At 34.2% G+C, this 13,723-nt stretch overlaps 2 protein-coding genes across 2 annotated transcripts; both read right to left on the bottom strand.

Annotated features, from left to right (window-relative positions):
• Nucleotides 1-296: 296 nt before the first annotated feature.
• Nucleotides 297-1,595, bottom strand: LOC132552704 (neuronal acetylcholine receptor subunit beta-3-like). The gene has a single exon (XM_060216896.1). It carries the CDS (start codon nt 1,593-1,595, stop codon nt 297-299), a length of 1,299 nt encoding a protein of 432 aa, XP_060072879.1.
• Nucleotides 1,596-9,316: 7,721 nt separating this feature from the next.
• LOC132552710 (neuronal acetylcholine receptor subunit beta-4-like) lies at nt 9,317-10,612 on the bottom strand. The gene has a single exon (XM_060216903.1). The coding sequence runs from the start codon at nt 10,610-10,612 to the stop codon at nt 9,317-9,319; it is 1,296 nt and encodes a 431-aa protein (XP_060072886.1).
• Between the last annotated feature and the right edge of the window lie 3,111 nt (nt 10,613-13,723).

Below are 13,723 nucleotides of genomic sequence, written 5' to 3' on the forward strand. Positions count from 1 at the left end.
TTCAAATGTTTCGAAAATTCTCGAGTAATGCAAAGAGATTCCATTCTTACAGTGACAGGTAAACGTTCTTGTCTTTAACAATCTAGAGTAAACATCATTACATATCTAACGTCATCGTGCAATAAATTATGATATATCAAGCGATACACAGAAAAGAATATGCAAACATACGAAATCAAAAGTCTACGATTCGACATGCTCCAAATATCGTTTTCTAAAACATATAGCAATGTCTTCCAAGTGCTAAAAGAAAACGAGATCCACAAGACCATACAGTCCAAAATTCAGAGCACAGCCTACGCAGAGTTCTTGAAGTAACCGCTTACAAAAATGCCAACCGTTGATACGATGTTCACTAAAAGGAAAAACCAAAAGCAGAGGAAATCGACTGCTGACGTGACATCTTGCCATGTCAATTCTGAGCTCTCTTGTGGTTCTATGAATGCTTTTTTGATGGAACGTTTAGTGATTTCGCCTTCTTCGGCCTTTTCTTTCTTTTTTTCTTTCCCGTTAGTAAGGCTTGTCTCAAACACACACGCGTCTAGATTTATTTGGTTCCTCTTGATGCAACGCAACGTCTTGCAGAAGCGAACTATATACACAGCAGATTTAGGTATAACGTGGGACCTGTCGCGGAAATGGAGTCGGAGTTCGAATATAGTAATTATTACAATTGCGGTTCCCAAACACACAAGTAATATAAGATAGGTACTCAATAAAGACATGGTAGAGCTTACCGGAAGTGACGCACTAACGATTGTTAGGAACACAGCGAATGCCAGATATACAGTCATGATGTAACCAATCTTCTCGCCACTGTCAGCAGGTAAGGCAAACACAAACACAGAAAGCAGCGACAACATGACGATAGGAAATACGACATTATAGAGAATATACTGAGGTTTTCGTTTTACTGTGAGAGAAAACGTGACGATAGCCCCGTCGACTGCCGATTCGGATGCTGCAGCTGACGTCGCTAGGAGATCCCATTCACCGTTGGATTGATACTCATTGAGCAAGATACCTTCATCACCTACCTCTACGTCTACCGCATCAAGCGGACTGGTCCAAACTCCAAATTTAATGTCGCACGTTTGTTTATCAAACGGAAAATCCGCTATGTCGATAGAACATTTCGTCTCCAATACATCAAAAGGACGCCATATGACTAAACCATCATTTAGAATTTTAGTCAACAAAAAGTCATCTCCAAGTTCCCTCAATTTTGTAAAACCATTTTCCAAAGCAATGTCTGGCTTCCAAATATCTTTCTGTGGCACGTATATAATATCAGTACCATTGTAGTCTGCCGGATCCCATTTCATGTAATCATCTATCCATTCTAACTCCAGAAATGCCGTCGATGTCATTTTCTCTTGTACCTCATCAATATCGGTAATTCCAACGAGATTTAAATTCACGTACAAAATGATTGGGTTTGATTGATCCACGGAAGGACGAACTACTTTGTTGTAGGAATTTGTGGTAAATATGTTATTAATCAGGGCCTTTACATTATCATGCGTGTATGCTTTAACTGGACACAAGAATAAAGGCAGAAAACCCCATGCGAACACCAATACACTAATATGCATCATGAACTGTTATTTCTCTTCTAAAGCGTCAATTTTAGAAATTCAATTTAAATCACACGCTATTTTTCCAATCAGTACTTGATGATATAAATAGTAAATAGTCGATGTCTTTCGTAGAAAAATATTAATTTGGCGAACGAGACTTCCACGATGTTGCCCGTCTTCAAATGAAATGATTCAATAGACCTCTCTGATTCTCTGTATAACACCTCCTGTATAATATTCGATATCAATCTACACTCATCACATGCTTGTTATAAACTTTATACTGACAGGATTTCCTTCACAACAGCTGATACTGGACCGATCACCTGAATAGTCAGGATGTACTGCTAGAACAGTTCCGAATAATTACATATTTATAAATTTATGATATATAGCTAAAAAGATAGTTTTCATAATAGCCATGTAACCAGTTCACAGCTTTACACACCAATGAAGCTCAATAAGCGTCGCAAGTGTGAAGTACCCATATGTATCAAATACATTATATATATATATATATGTTTTTCTTGATTAATTAATAATCCTACAATGATATCGACGTTTGTTACGCCTACAAAATCGATAGTCAATTCCCAAAGTGTTCTCATATCTAATTAGAAATATTCCAGGGAGAGGATCAATGATTGTTTTTTACATTAAAACTTGCGAATCGGTTCGAATAATAATACATTTTGTAAACAGTGTGCTTGTTGTTTTAACATTAAAACTTGCGGATTGGTTCCCGCAATAATACATTTTGTAAACAGTTTGCTTGTTTTTACAATAAAGCTTGCGGATTGGTTGGAACAATAATACATTTTGTAAATAGTTTTTTATTGATTTTACAATAAAGTTTGCGAATTTGTTCGAATGATAATACATATTGTAAAAAGTTTGCTTCCCCAAACATCGTAAACATAAGGATATGTTTTAGTTTTACGAAACCTCGCCTATATATCGTTTTGTTTAATCATTGACTTTAATTATTGCATGAATTACTAGCCATAATTACTTTGCTGACATCGCCACCACGACGCACAAGTAGACGTTACGGTTAAGTAACCAACCCAAATGAGGATTTATTTTAAATACCTCAGTGGATTCATTGTATTTCATCGACTATACATTCAAAGTAAATGCATATCTTTGATAAATAGAGTTCTTAGAATTAGTAGAATTGCATGACGTTCACGACTACTCAGTGTGATACACCTCATTTCATATCAGGATTCACATACATAATAAAAATATATTAACAACCTATTTCGGATCTTTCTGACCGCCCACGTTTTAGTGCTTAATCTATTTTGGACTGTGAAATGATATGAAGAAAAATGTGTACTCGGATTATGGTATCGCCGGCTGCGTGACAGATTCATCGTGATTTGTCTATTTAGATTGATCGTGAATTATTGTTATACACATGTTGTCGGGTCCTCCCAGTAATTAAATGGTATAAATGTGACTGTTAAAAGTGAAAAATAAACTTGAAATAATGCAAAAACTGAATGAACAAATCCACCGCTGGCTGTCCCTTAGTTGGTTTCGTTGTTGTATATCTTGTTCTCATTTAAGAACCCGACATTACTTACTTGGATTGACCAAGGTGTACATAGTGTTGTCAATGGAGCAGAAGACACTTACCCTTCCGAAACACAATGTCTTATTCCCTCCTTTTTCAGAAGGCTCCGAGTAATTCTTTATTTTGCGCAGATTTTGCTATGATTGTATTGAATCTTGGCGTGGATGATGCTGATGTTGACATGTTGGTATTTCCTTGTTGTTTTTGCTGCACCCTGTGTAAAGTTTACTGTTCGCCGTTTATTATCATATATATTTCATTCATATGACAGACTGTATCGACATAAAATGTTCATTCACCAAATATTCAACGTTTCCTATTGATTTAAGAAGGGATAATTCTTACAATTTTCTGTAGCTCGAGAAATTTTGCAGGCATTGAAAAGTATGGAATTAAAGGCGTGTATGTTACGTTCATTGATGATTGGTGATTTTTTCTTGGTGTGTTGGGACCTGTTGTTTCGTTTCTGTCGTCTATGTTGAATACAGCATCGCGATAATATCAACATGCCAATAGGATTATAATAAAACTAGGGCAAAATATGAATAAGAGAAAGATATATTCGGAGACTCCGGGAAAAGTACAAGGAGAATAAATTTCTTGTTATTTGCAGACAAAACGTCATCATTATACCTGAAAGTGACATTAAACGACTTTCTCTATCAAACGGAACCTGTATCCAGTTTTGACTTGAAAGTCTTTCTACGATTCTGGGTCATTCGGTTGATTTGATATTGTTATTGATTAAAGCAGACACGCTTAGAACAAATAAGCATAACTTGGATAATCAAGCCCAATAGAAAATAATTTATTTTAATTACAATGGAAAACCACTTATTTTCAGCACAATGGAAAATCCTTTATTTTCAGCACAATAGAAAATCTCTTATTTTCAGCACAATAGAAAACCACTTATTTTCAGAACAATAGAAAATCACTTATTTTCAGCACAATGGAAAATCTCTTATTTTCAGCACGATGAAAAATCTCTTATTTTCAGAACAATAGAAAATCACTTATTTTCAGCACAATGGAAAATCTCTTATTTTCAGCACAATGGAAAATCTCTTATTTTCAGCACAATGGAAAATCACTTATTTTCAGCACAATAGAAAATCTCTTATTTTCAGTACAATAGAAAATCACTTATTTTCAGCACAATAGAAAATCTCTTATTTTCAGCACAATGGAAAATCTGTTATTTTCAGCACAATGGAAAATCTCTTATTTTCAGCACAATGGAAAATCTCTTATTTTCAGCACAATAGAAAACCACTTATTTTCAGCACAATGGAAAATCACTTATTTTAAGCACAATAGAAAACCACTTATTTTCAGCAGAATAGAAAATCACTTATTTTAAGCACAATAGAAAACCACTTATTTTCAGCACGATAGAAAATCTCTTATTTTCAGCACAATAGAAAACCACTTATTTTCAGCACAATGAAAAATCTCTTATTTTCAGCACAATGGAAAATCACTTATTTTCAGCACAATGGAAAATCTCTTATTTTCAGCACAATGGAAAATCACTTATTTTCAGCACAATGGAAAATCACTTATTTTCAGCACAATGGAAAATCTAAAATCTCTTATTTTCAGCACAATAGAAAATCTCTTATTTTCAGCACAATAGAAAATCTCTTATTTTCAGCACAATAGAAAACCACTTATTTTCAGCACAATGGAAAATGTCTTATTTTCAGCACAATGGAAAATCACTTATTTTCAGCACAATAGAAAATCTCTTATTTTCAGTACAATAGAAAATCACTTATTTTCAGCACAATAGAAAATCTATTATTTTCAGCACAATGGAAAATCTCTTATTTTCAGCACAATAGAAAATCACTTATTTTCAGCACAATAGAAAATCTCTTATTTTCAGCACAATAGAAAATCTCTTATTTTCAGCACAATGGAAAATCTCTTATTTTCAGCACAATAGAAAATCTCTTATTTTCAGCACAATGGAAAATCTAAAATCTCTTATTTTCAGCACAATAGAAAATCTCTTATTTTCAGCACAATAGAAAATCACTTATTTTCAGCACAATAGAAAACCACTTATTTTCAGCACAATGGAAAATCTCTTATTTTCAGCACAATGGAAAATCACTTATTTTCAGCACAATAGAAAATCTCTTATTTTCAGTACAATAGAAAATCACTTATTTTCAGCACAATAGAAAATCTATTATTTTCAGCACAATGGAAAATCTCTTATTTTCAGCACAATAGAAAATCTCTTATTTTCAGTACAATAGAAAATCTCTTATTTTCAGCACAATGTAAAATCTCTTATTTTCAGCACAATAGAAAATCACTTATTTTCAGCACAATAGAAAACCACTTATTTTCAGCACAATAGAAAATTACTTTCGTTCATTTCAGGAAAATGTAAAGATGTATCTTTAAGTGGCGATGTGAATAGTAAAGATGGCGTTGTCATTTAATATCCATGTCATGAAAATATCTTTTCCAGAATTGCACTATAATTAAACAATGTGTTGAGAATACGGAGTTATTTCTTTTTGTTTTTTCCAGACGTTTTCAGCTCATTTCTAACATATTTTAAGCTTCGATCGGCAGATTGATTCAAAAATGTTTTAAGAATAAGGAATTCCTTTCCTTAGTTTTTTTCATTACTTTGTTCTCTTTCTTTTTCTTAGGTTATCAGTTCTTTTCCAACACTTAATGAGTTTCGTCATCAAAACATATCTATCTTCTCCTATAACATTTTGACTCAACGAGGTTTGGAAAAATGTAACCCTTCTGTCTTTTCAACTTGTTTTCTGTCTTTTTTTGTCTGATATTCCTCCTGTCAACTTTCAGTGAAATTTTTCCAAACTTGAACTTTGCTATAACAAGCAACTATGATTTTTCATACATGGTAAGGAAGTTGATATTACATATCCATATTTATCCTCATTATGAAACAATGACATATCTCTCTTTTACATTAACGGGCGCAGATCGTCTCCAGTGGTACTTTTGCTCTTGTCTTTTACCTTCCATTCATTTGATGCCTCTCAATCGTAAAATGGTGTTTTATAGAAAAGATTTTTATTTTTGTCTTACGTCCTTGTTGTGGTTAAGGTGTTTTTATGGATGATGTTTTCTCTTAGTGACGAGTTTACAGTGTTGTCACATTGAAACATCAATAGCTGGACACGGAAGCGAGACGTTCTATCTTGTCACGTTATACTAACATTAGACTCATCAGTTCTCAATACTGCTTTTAGGTGAAACAAATGCATATAGCAAAATAAATTAATATTACACTAAAGGCTCTATATGTTGAAGTAGGCCAACAAACCATAGGTCAATGATGAGATAGTCAACAATAAGGTGTTAAGAAAATAGCGGAGATATAGGATCTAGCTTGAGTCCCTTAATGATTTTGGAATGTTCCCCGTGGGATAGAATGTTGGTTGCTTTGAGAGCTTTGACAAGACATGGTCAATGGTAGTTAATCATAGACAAGGTTTTTTTCGTGTTTAGCGAAATGATTCTCTCTCAATACTTTACATCAGAATATTATTTAAATTCGCAAATAAGACAATCCATCCTATCTGTTAGAGTAACACAACAAGAAACAAAATATAACAAGAAATTGTTGCTAAAATCTCAAGTCAACTTCGAGTACAAATTTAGCATTAGATTCAGTATGCCAACACTACATTAACTGGCATCACATCAGTACTTTGATTCTTAATGGAAATATTAACATCTATGAAGCCCCCAAAAGAAAACAGAAATAGTCAGAAGAAACGCCAATCTAACTAGATATGTAAAACCTGTAACAAACAGACCAATATTGAATTATTTTTCTAAGATATGCTACATTTCAAATCAATAAAAACGTGCTGTATGCTCTTGCTACATAGTCAACCTAAAACAAGCAGTTCGATTCACCATACAGTTTCTCTGCTTCGATATTGAACTGCCACTAGGAACACAAATAAAATTTAGAATAGGTTGATATTGGACATGAAAATACTTAATGAATAGCAACATCAACCAAATTGGACGTTAATTGATCGGAAAAGCAATATTCATGGGTGGTGTGTTACTGTCCTGCATGAGTTGTTAATAAAAGATCGGAAATGAAAACCAGCAGGCACATGTAAATATCTAGTACCTTTGTGTGTATCGTAATCATATCTAATCCGCCCTGTAGAGTCTGTTTTCTTTAATTGAGTTGGCACTAAGCATGATAATCGATATAATACAGTCATCAGTGACAACACAAAGGTCAAAGGCAAATTAATTATATTTTTGTTTTTAACGTTAATATCTATACATAATAAAACATGGTAAAACGTTATAGTGTAGTCATCGGTACACCAGTCTCATCACAAGCAAAAGCATAAAAAAATTTTGTTCTAACTCCATCATCAGTAAAATATCTTTAATAATCGTCCCATGTTTACCAAAGAAGTCCTTTAAAAAACTTAAATGTAGAAACAAAATGACACCATACCCTACGCAGCATATAGGGAATTTAAAATCTAGTTACATTTAAAACCTAATTAAAAAATCTACTATCGATCGTACCAAAATGATAAACATCCGATATAACTGTTGTGTTTTCACGGGAAGTATCAAACCTTGTTCATTTTCATATAAAGTTGACAGGAAAATACACAATTATTATTTGGCTTAACTGTGTCTAAATCTTGAATTGAAATATCAATATTTACCTGTGTGTCTCTTGACCTACAAATGAAGTTTTAAATGACAAAATAATATTTTACAAGAACATAAAAGTAAAGAATTAAAACGAAATGCCCGTTGCAACAAATGTAAAACCGGGCTGCACATAATTGTGTACAATTAACAATTAACCTAATAAAAGAAGCGATTTAAAGTAAGTAGCACTGTTCATTTGGAACTGTTTGTTTGCGTGCTGAACCTAGAGAAAGGCACAAAAGTAGGTCGCGCGTAGGTAGACAAGTGGCATTTCTACTGCTAAAATTAAAATGATCTTTCGTATTGTCCTTTCCTGCTCGTAATCATAGGCGAGTACGTGTCTATATAGGGGAGCACAGTAAACCAATTTCTCTTTACTCTGATCAACAAGCCTGTCTATTCTGAAGTTTAATAAGTCATATTGATGATCTCGCAAAGTAAATAAGCGTTAAGAAAAACAAAAAAAAAATTGTCATAAAATCTTATTTGTGTACGCTAACAGAACAATATACGATAATTTACAGATGATGTTTTTTAAACTATAAAGTTTAAATTGCTAATGTTAAAAATACAATAAACATATTTTATCCTAATGTATAGGACCTATAACTATAAACCCCATGGACATGTCATATAGTGATAAAGTTAAAAACAAAACAAACAAAAAAGATGTGTTTATTCTTTTTATTATCATCACGTGTTTCCGTGGTTCCATTGAAGCATTATGTACTTTCACAATATGATGTTACGAAAAGAACGCCATGTACATTGTACACATCTAACTGTTTTTATTGTATTAAATGTGGCATGCATCCTGCAACTCAGGTAGCGTTGTGATAACTAAACCAAATGAATGAGACTTATTACGGTTGTCTCTTGCAGAGAGACGTTATTGTCATATAGTCTAGTATATGAAAATTAATAAAATAAAAATTAAAAAAGAAATGAATCTTGGAATAAAATTGCCTTATTGTTTGCACAATATGAAAATATGACAATGTATGGTCGATATAATTGTAGAATATTAACGATTTAATGACACAGTGGCGTTGATGTACTATCGTACATAACAAAAATTCAAGCCGAAGAATCCTATCCCATTATTATACTAAAAGAGATATTTTGAAGACTTAAACATTTTCTCTCACCCTTACAATAGAGTGATGCCTACTACACACATAAACCCGGATGAATACCAATTTCTCCAGTTGGCTAAAATTTATGTCAACTCAGGCTCATATTATGAAACAAAATATGTTTGTTGTTTTAGTAAAGACCATCGAGGTTTGAAGTACTCCGTACCTCGATCCTTACGATTCCTTATAATACAAAATATGTTTGTTGTATTAGTAAGGGCCATTGAGGTTGGAAGCACTCCTTATCTAGATCCACATTACGATTCCTTACCATACAAATATGACACGACTAGGTAAGCTGCCAAAACACTGAACCAGGCCTAATTGTTGCTCTTAACGTAGCCGTCTGCAAATATACCAACTGTCGCGATTATGTTTGTCAGCAAGAAAAACCAGAAACAGAAAAAATCTATTGCGGCAGTCACATCCGGCCAGATCATTTCCTCGACCATCTCAGGTTCTTCGAGCACTGTCCTTATCGGAGGTTTCCCACTGTCTACTGCCGTTGCACTTTCCATTTGGTCTTCTTCATTTGAGAAACTCGACTTAAATTTCTTTGTTTTTGGATAAATCTTCTTTGACCTTACGCATCGCAGCATTTTACTTAGATAAACCATATTTTTGGCGATCCGAGGTATTTCACGAGAATTATCACGGTAGTGAATTCTGAGTTCCAATGTAGTTATGCATACTATAGCTGTACCCAAACACAGAAGTGATATAAGGTACATACTCAACAACGACATAGAAGAACTAACCGGAAGTGACGCACTTACGATTGTTAGAAAAACAGCAAATGCAAGATACACTGTCATGATGTAGCCCATCTTTTCACCACAATCGACCGGAAGAGTAAAGACAAATACAGAAAGCAATGACAACATAACGATTGGCAGAACAACGTTGTTGAGAATATATTGAGGTTTCCTCTTTACTGTAATTGAAAACGTCACAATAGCTCCATCTAATAATGACTCTGTAGATTTGGCAGATGTTGCTTGGATGTCCCACTCACCATTCGGTTGGTAAAAATCAAGTAGAATACCCCTACTCCCTAACTCGACATCAATTTCACTCAATGGACTCGTCCAAACTCCAAATTTTATATCGCACGTTTGTTTATCAAAAGGGAAATAAAGAATATCGATAGAACATTTGGTCTCAAATACATCGTATGGTCGCCACTCAACTTCCCCATCGTGTTGGATTTTTGTCAGCAAAAAGTCGTCACCAAGTTCGGTTACTTTTGTAAACCCATTATCCAATGCTATGTCTGGCTTCCATATATTTTTCTGTGGGATGTATATAGTTTCGGTGCCGTTGTAATCTGACGGCGTCCATGTCATGTATTCATCAATCCAATACAGCTCTAAAACTGCCGTGGACGTCATTTTTTCTTGTACCTCATCGATATCAGTTATTCCTACCAGATATAGATTTACATACAAAAAACATGCACGAGATTGATCCGCAGTAGGACGTACCATTTTGTTGTACGAGTTGACAGTAAAGATGTTTGTAAGCAGGCTCTTTACATTATCGTGTGTGTATGATGTAACAGGACGTTGGAGTGTAGCCAACACACAAAGTAAGAATGCCACCAAATTGCGATTCATATTGTTTTCAAATCCTACGAACTGCTATCGAACAAGAATAGTCAGATCTTCTGATGAAGGCTCCTCTGTCGCTCGGGACACAATTTAGAATTGTATCTTTTAGAGTGCGTAAATGTATACAGAATTTTTTTTATATAAATTGAATTAAAAAAATCCAGCTCTTCAGTAATCCATTCTAAATCTAAGTCAGCTGATTTATCTCATGTCAGTTCTATGTTAGAGTACATCTCCACGCTAACTAACACAAGGGGCTATTCAGCACACAGAACTTGGTGGAAAAGCCATTACACCGCCACACAATGGTAGTGAAATGTTAGCACAAGTGATTGGCTCCAATCCTTGACGAAAAAAAGCCTTCATTCTCCTCCACGTCAACAAGACTATCACTTAACTGCGTATGATATATGTTTCACGTGTCTTTTCATAACGCCGATTTTGAAATACTTGAACCAATAAACACTCCGTCTGTCGCTCAATAACGATAAGACATACTTACAACTGAACCATATAATTATTGTGGTATAGGCCAGGATCCTATTTACGGCGAGGAAGGTCTTCACAATAGCTGTTGATTTTGATATTCTAGTCACTGATCTCATTCGTAAACAGTTCATTATCCGAGGATATTTAACAAAGATTGTATTATCAAAGTTTTGGCAGTGAGGAAAAAATAAGAGCAAGGGTAGTGTTCGCATGAATAATCTTTCGTCCTGTCTACAAACCTAAACTATACAAATAATTATAACACAAAGGGTTATGTTAATGCCCTTCTAGATCAATATCAGCGGCGCAATCTTTAAAATTATAAAAAAGGAAAATATGAACATGAGACAAATTAGACATTCGTGGTACCTATATATGACTGAATTATGCTGATAAAATGTGAAAAGGCGTTTATCTTGAAAATTCTGTTCATCCTGACTGCCTATAGCTTTGCTGTGCTGCATGTTGGAGTGCGAACAAGGCAAGTGTGAACTCACATTTTTCAACCTTAAACAATAAATCACTTATCTATTGTGTAAATCAGTTCTGTGCAAAAGTTTATAATGCGTATGAAAGTGTCTTGTACAATTTATAAAAATGTTGTGTCTTATGACCCATACAAATTCATCGGCTTAGAATAAATATTTTCAAACTGGGGACTTGAAGCTAAAATCTCTTTTATCAACACGTGACAGTCCGTCCCTATTATATCGTATTTGTGGAATGAGTTTATAAAGTGACTGTAAATGCCACATATTGTAGCCACTGAATCGTGACAGGTGAATTAAAAGGGTGTTTGGTGTTTACCAATATCAAATGGATACTCCAACTGTTCGTGCGTAACTTTATACGTATGAATATAACGGACATTTTTATGAAATGAAATATAAATTACAATATTTATGAACTGTCGCCATTTATTTCGTATAAAAATGTGTCAAAAACATCAACCTCTTATTCACCTGGTCCCGTATCCATACAACCATTTTTATGATAATCACGACATCTTTTATCAACATTCGTTAAACTCTCTAAACACATGAATTAGCAGGTTAAAAGAAAAAAATATAAAGATTGAAAATAAGATAACACTTGATGTCTTTCTGTAATATTTCTCAAGTTGTTGAAAAAATATTGTTTTTGATCAAAGATTTCATCACCAAAAGTATTTGTGCCTGGACACAAAATGTGTACATAGGGTCGAGTTCGGTTCATGAAAACGATCGTACTTATTTTTTGTATTTTGTACAGGTCCACCATTTTTTCTTTTAGTCATATTTTCTCTCATCTCATCAATCTAGAGATAGAGATTGTCGTATTAATGTTAAATTAACATATCGATATTTTTTCCTCCAACATCGTTATTTATTCTCGTCATTTCGATCAAAGCAAAAACAGTAAACACAAAACGGCGATAGATAAGTGACTAGACGGAGTTTATGCTAATTCTAGGGCTGAGTACACCTGAACTCAAATTTCAAGTCTCATCTTGTATATTCTCTAACGAGTGAACAATTGTATACAATATCTGTTTTAAAATTTGATTATCATTGTAATCGGGTTGATCTAAAGTCTGTGTATATTAACACCAACACTAGAGGAACTTTAATGGAAACTCGTTTCACACCTATTGTTGATACTGGATGCGGGTAAGATACCAATTAAAGTTTTGTAGAGAATTTCAATTATATAAATAGATTTTGGAGCATTTTCTTCAGGTTGGTAATGTCAATAGAATAAAGGTTCTTTTAACACAACCAGTAGAAGATCTGAGTGTGACGTTTCGACGACTACACTGTCACCTTCATCTTATAACACAACCAGTAGAAAATTAGAGTGTGACGTTTTGATGACTACACGGTCACCTTCATCTTAAAACACAACCAGTAGAAAATTAGAGTGTGACGTTTTGATGACTACACGGTCACCTTCATCTTATAACACAACCAGTAGAAAATTAGAGTGTGACGTTTCGACGACTACACTGTCACCTTCATCTTATAACACGACCAGTAGAAAATTAGAGTGTGACGTTTCGACGACTACACTGTCACCTTCATCTTATAACACAACCAGTAGAAAATTAGAGTGTGACGTTTTGATGACTACACGGTCACCTTCATCTTATAACACAATCAGTAAAAGATCTGAGTGCGACGTTTCGATGACTACACTCTCACCTTCATCTTATAACACAACCAGTAGAAAATTAGAGTGTGACGTTTTGATGACTACACGGTCACCTTCATCTTAAAACACAACCAGTAGAAAATTAGAGTGTGACGTTTTGATGACTACACGGTCACCTTCATCTTATAACACAATCAGTAAAAGATCTGAGTGCGACGTTTCGATGACTACACTCTTACCTTCATCTTATAACACAACCAGTAGAAAATTAGAGTGTGACGTTTTGATGACTACACGGTCACCTTCATCTTATAACACAATCAATAAAAGATCTGAGTGCGACGTTTCGATGACTACACTCTCACCTTCATCTTATAACACAACATGACTACACGGTCACCTTCATCTTATAACACAATCAGTAAAAGATCTGAGTGCGACGTTTCGATGACTACACTCTCACCTTCAACTTATGTAACACAACCAGTAGAAGATTAG

Source organism: Ylistrum balloti, unplaced genomic scaffold (assembly GCF_031769215.1).
Source record: "Ylistrum balloti isolate Yb309-2 unplaced genomic scaffold, AGI_CSIRO_Ybal_v1 Utg370270, whole genome shotgun sequence".
NCBI lineage: Eukaryota > Metazoa > Mollusca > Bivalvia > Pectinida > Pectinidae > Ylistrum > Ylistrum balloti.